Raw genomic sequence first — 5141 nt, forward strand, 5'->3', positions numbered from 1 at the left:
GTATAGGTATGGATATGTGCTGTGTGTGGACGTGTATGTATATACGTGAGTATGTGGGTGGATAGGGCCATTCTTTCGTCTGTTTCCTTGCGCTACCTCGCTAACGCGGGAGACGGCGTCAAAGTATAATAAAATAAAAAATTATATATATATATATATATATATATATATATATATATATATAAACATAACTATGTCTATTCATAGTGATTACCAGTATAGATAAAACGTGATCAAGTTAACAGTGGGATTAGTCAGTCTCTCCACGTAATTTCAACACATATCTTGTCACAAACTGTCATATAAGACATGAACACTGGCAATCTGAAAATGGTATTGTTAAGTGAGGAACTGTGGCGTTGCGGAATGTGGACTCATCGTCCCTAGTTTTTATGTGATCTGTAGCAGACCATAGATATATATTCGTAACTAATTTTGTCAACATTGAGCTTAATGATATGTCAACTTACCCTCGACACCATGACTGTATAGAACACCGGGATTATTCACACGTAAGGCGAGTCGTGGGCAGAGAGGTATCACCAGACGTGTTCCGGGCTCGGTTGCCTGGCGCAGACTGAACCTCACTGGGAACGGCGACGGCGAGAACACGTTAAGCGACCGACCTCTAAACCGTTGGGTGTGTAGTTTGGCTTGTTCTCCTGCAGATAAAAGAAGTGATATAGTTTTATCTCTTTTTTTCCACCTCAATGAAAGAGATATGAATAAAAAAGCTAAAGCATAAGTAAGGCTCCAACAGTATATAGCTTTTGTATTGACTTCGAAGTCAAATTTACATCTTTTTTTCTTCACTAAGACGAAAACCTACATCATATACACATAAGACCTGCAAGCAGTCCAGTCACTACATCATCCACTTGCAAGCAGTACAGTCATTAATCATAACGTAAAAAACGAATTTGTAATTACCTCCTTTTCTTCAGTTCATCTATGGATCACTCCTCTTACACATGAGCCTCTCCTACATTTGACTAAGATGTTCTAATTTCTTTAATTCCTCTTTGAACGTACTTCGGATACTTAATATGGATGGGATCATCTTGGAGAACAAGAAAGAAATAAAAGGAACGGGATTATTCGTCTGTGGCGTCAGAGGGTAATCTCCAGGAAACAGAACAATAAAGAAGGAAAATTACCCAGTGGTGTAACCGAAGCGAAGGGTCATGAGCCGGCTGACGCTGTGTGTGGCGGCCACTGGCTGCCGGCTCTGGTGTCGTGGCCACAGGCTACCGACCGCAAGGTGGCAGGGGAAGAGTACAGCGTGTTGGCAAGGGTTATGTGTGTGAGTGTGCGGAATCATATCAAGTTTAGATGAAGGTCGGGGTCAATGTTTGGACGAAATATGTTAGGATCAGATGTGTGAATAGTGACTGCTGTAAGGTAGGTGTACATACATGGATGGTGAAGGCCTGGTGACACGTGTATGTGGAGATGCAGAGGGGACATCCATGTGAAGGGCAGGACAATGTTAGGGGACAGGTGTCTGCAGGAGGGTTAAGAGCATCCGACGATTACATACGGACGGATCATGACAGACCACATGTAAGAGGCATGAAAGGCAAACGCCACGTGGACCTAGACGCCATCTACGTGAGGTGCTGTTAACTAACATTACATTTCGTTCACTACAGCAACTCTAAGGGCGTGACATGCATCACAAGTTGGGTCAGGGTCCATATATATATATATATATATATATATATATATATATATATATATATATATATATATATATATATATATATATATATATATTTATTTCATAATATTCGCCATTTCCCGCGTTAGCAAGGTAGTGTTAAGAACAGAGGCCTGGGCCTCAGAGGGAATATCCTCACCTGGCCCCCTCTCTGTTCCTTCTTTTTGGGGAAAAAAAAAAAAAAAAAAAAAAATATATATATATATATATATATATATATATATATATATATATATATATATATATATATATATATATATATATATATATATATATATATTTCTTTCTTTCAAACTATTCGCCATTTCCCCCATTAGCAAGGTAGAGTTAAGAACAGAGGACTGGGTTCTGAGGGAATATCCTCACCTGGCCCCCTTCTCTGTTCCTTCTTTTGGAAAACTAAAAAAAAAAACAAGAGGGGAGGATTTCCAGCCCCCTGCTCCCTCCCCTTTTAGTCGCCTTCTACGACAAGCGAGGAATACGTGGGAAGTCTTCTTTCTCCCCTATCCCCAAGGATAATATATATATATATATATATATATATATATATATATATATATATATATATATATATATATATATATATATATATATATATATATATATATATATATATATATATATATATATATGTGTACGTGTAGGAAGAGAGGAAAGTGATTGGTTCTCAGTGAATGTAGGTTTGCGGCAGGGGTGTGTGATGTCTCCATGGTTGTTTAATTTGTTTATGGATGGGGTTGTTAGGGAGGTAAATGCAAGAGTCCTGGAAAGAGGGGCAAGTATGAAGTCTGTTGGGGATGAGAGAGCTTGGGAAGTGAGTCAGTTGTTGTTCGCTGATGATACAGCGCTGGTGGCTGATTCATGTGAGAAACTGCAGAAGCTGGTGACTGAGTTTGGTAAAGTGTGTGGAAGAAGAAAGTTAAGAGTAAATGTGAATAAGAGCAAGGTTATTAGGTACAGTAGGGTTGAGGGTCAAGTCAATTGGGAGGTGAGTTTGAATGGAGAAAAACTGGAGGAAGTGAAGTGTTTTAGATATCTGGGAGTGGATCTGTCAGCGGATGGAACCATGGAAGCGGAAGTGGATCATAGGGTGGGGGAGGGGGCGAAAATTTTGGGAGCCTTGAAAAATGTGTGGAAGTCGAGAACATTATCTCGGAAAGCAAAAATGGGTATGTTTGAAGGAATAGTGGTTCCAACAATGTTGTATGGTTGCGAGGCGTGGGCTATGGATAGAGTTGTGCGCAGGAGGATGGATGTGCTGGAAATGAGATGTTTGAGGACAATGTGTGGTGTGAGGTGGTTTGATCGAGTAAGTAACGTAAGGGTAAGAGAGATGTGTGGAAATAAAAAGAGCGTGGTTGAGAGAGCAGAAGAGGGTGTTTTGAAATGGTTTGGGCACATGGAGAGAATGAGTGAGGAAAGATTGACCAAGAGGATATATGTGTCGGAGGTGGAGGGAACGAGGAGAAGAGGGAGACCAAATTGGAGGTGGAAAGATGGAGTGAAAAAGATTTTGTGTGATCGGGGCCTGAACATGCAGGAGGGTGAAAGGAGGGCAAGGAATAGAGTGAATTGGAGCGTATATATATATATGCAACGATGTGGTATACTGGAGTTGGTGTGCTTTCGGTGGATTGAACCAGGGCGTGTGAGGTGTCTGGGGTGGGCCGTTTAAGGTTTTGTGGGGCCTGGATGTGGAGAGGGAGCTCTGGTTTTGGTGCATTATACATGACAGCTGGAGACTGAGTGTGAACGAATGTGGCCTTTGTTGTCTTTTCCTAGTGCTACCTCGTATGCGTGTGGGGTGAAGGGGTTGTCATTTGTTGCGTGGCGGGGTGGTAGTGGAAATGAGTGGGGGCAGCAGGTGTGAATTATGTGCATGTGTTTATGTGTATATGTCTGTGTATGTATATATATGTATACGTTGAAATGTATAGGTATGTATATGTGCATGTGTGGACGTGTATGTATATACATGTGTGTGTGGGTGGGTTGGGCCATTCTTTCGTCTGTTTCCTTGCGCTACCTCGCTAACGCGGGAGACAGTGACAGAGTATAATATAATAATAAAATATATATATATATATTGGATGTGGAAAGATGGAGTGAAAAAGATTTTGTTTGATCGGGGCCTGAACATGCAGGAGGGTGAAAGGAGGGCAAGGAATAGAGTGAATTGGAGCGATGTGGTATACCGGGGTTGACGTGCTGTCAGTGGATTGAATCAGGGCATGTGAAGCGTCTGGGGTAAACCATGGAAAGCTGTGTAGGTATGTATATTTGCGTGTGTGGACGTATGTATATACATGTGTATGGGGGTGGGTTGGGCCATTTCTTTCGTCTGTTTCCTTGCGCTACCTCGCAAACGCGGGAGACAGCGGCAAAAAAAAAAAAAAAAAAAAAAATATATATATATATATATATATATATATATATATATATATATATATATATATATATATATATATATATATATATGGAGAGAATAGTGGTATTTGAGGCAAGCTATAGGAAGAGGTGATTGAGAGCCATTTGGGTTTAATGCAAATAATATAGAATTGATCAAATTGAAGAAAAGACCATCAGGGTTAGGGGCATCTGGTACGTAGTGACATTCCTCCATAGAGGACACGCGTACACTAGAGACTCTGGGAAATTCCCCACTGTACTGGTGGAGAGTGTTGGTACGGACGTCAAGATGACAACAGTAAAGACAGGTCACATTCACTTAGATAAGCTGGGGCAGCGAGCATTATGCGAGCACCACGTATTATGATGTAATACATCCTGTTACTGTCAGGGAAACCGGTGCGAAGCTAACCAAGCCCCAGATAGTTTCCTAGTGTGTGTAATAACGATATAATAGGAAACTTTATACAAAGACCCCCTGCCCATGGGAGATGGTGTGTAAACAAAGCAGAAGTTATAGATGATACCGTATTTCCCTATCACGACGGCCTGTGTACCGTGGTCAGTGTCCGGACACAGACACCGTATCGTAAAGTGTAACACAGAGATGACTCAGGTTTACACCCCTTCTGGTTCTGGTCACCGGTGGAGGCTGGCCAGCGCCAGGCCTCCTGGTCTCCTCCTCTGTCTCACCTTATTTATCAGTGTGAGTGACTGATGAAGGATCATTCGTGATGAGAGAGGAACCGTGAAGTAATAAGTTGGCTGCTGGCGTGTGATATGGTGATGGTTAATCTTACTTCCCTCATCACGAAGTGCATCTGGGGCCCTCAATGTCCTGACCAATCAGGTCACACTCATCCCCCTCAGGTTAGTACGATACGATGATTATTATTTTTTTTTGATAGGATGGATAAAGGGAGAGGACAAGATTTAGGACAGGAAGGAATGTTCTGAAATGGAAGAGTGGACTGAGGTGCACAAAGGTGTATACTGCGGGTGTAAGTGGGTA

The 5141-nt window shown here is 41.7% G+C and overlaps 1 protein-coding gene across 1 annotated transcript in view; it reads right to left on the reverse strand.

Moving 5' to 3' along the window:
* LOC139763688 (CLIP domain-containing serine protease HP8-like) overlaps nucleotides 1–1019 on the reverse strand; it is a 34562-nt gene extending 33543 nt beyond the window's left edge. Inside the window, exons 1-2 of the mRNA XM_071690039.1 lie at nucleotides 931–1019; nucleotides 471–662 (exon numbers count right to left, since the gene is read on the reverse strand). Of these exons, the coding sequence (XP_071546140.1) occupies nucleotides 471–482 (12 nt within the window). The 5' untranslated portion in view covers nucleotides 483–662; nucleotides 931–1019. The remainder of the gene's footprint in view (nucleotides 1–470; nucleotides 663–930) is intronic.
* Nucleotides 1020–5141: the final 4122 nt, after the last annotated feature.

This window comes from Panulirus ornatus, chromosome 1 (genome assembly GCF_036320965.1).
Source record: "Panulirus ornatus isolate Po-2019 chromosome 1, ASM3632096v1, whole genome shotgun sequence".
NCBI lineage: Eukaryota > Metazoa > Arthropoda > Malacostraca > Decapoda > Palinuridae > Panulirus > Panulirus ornatus.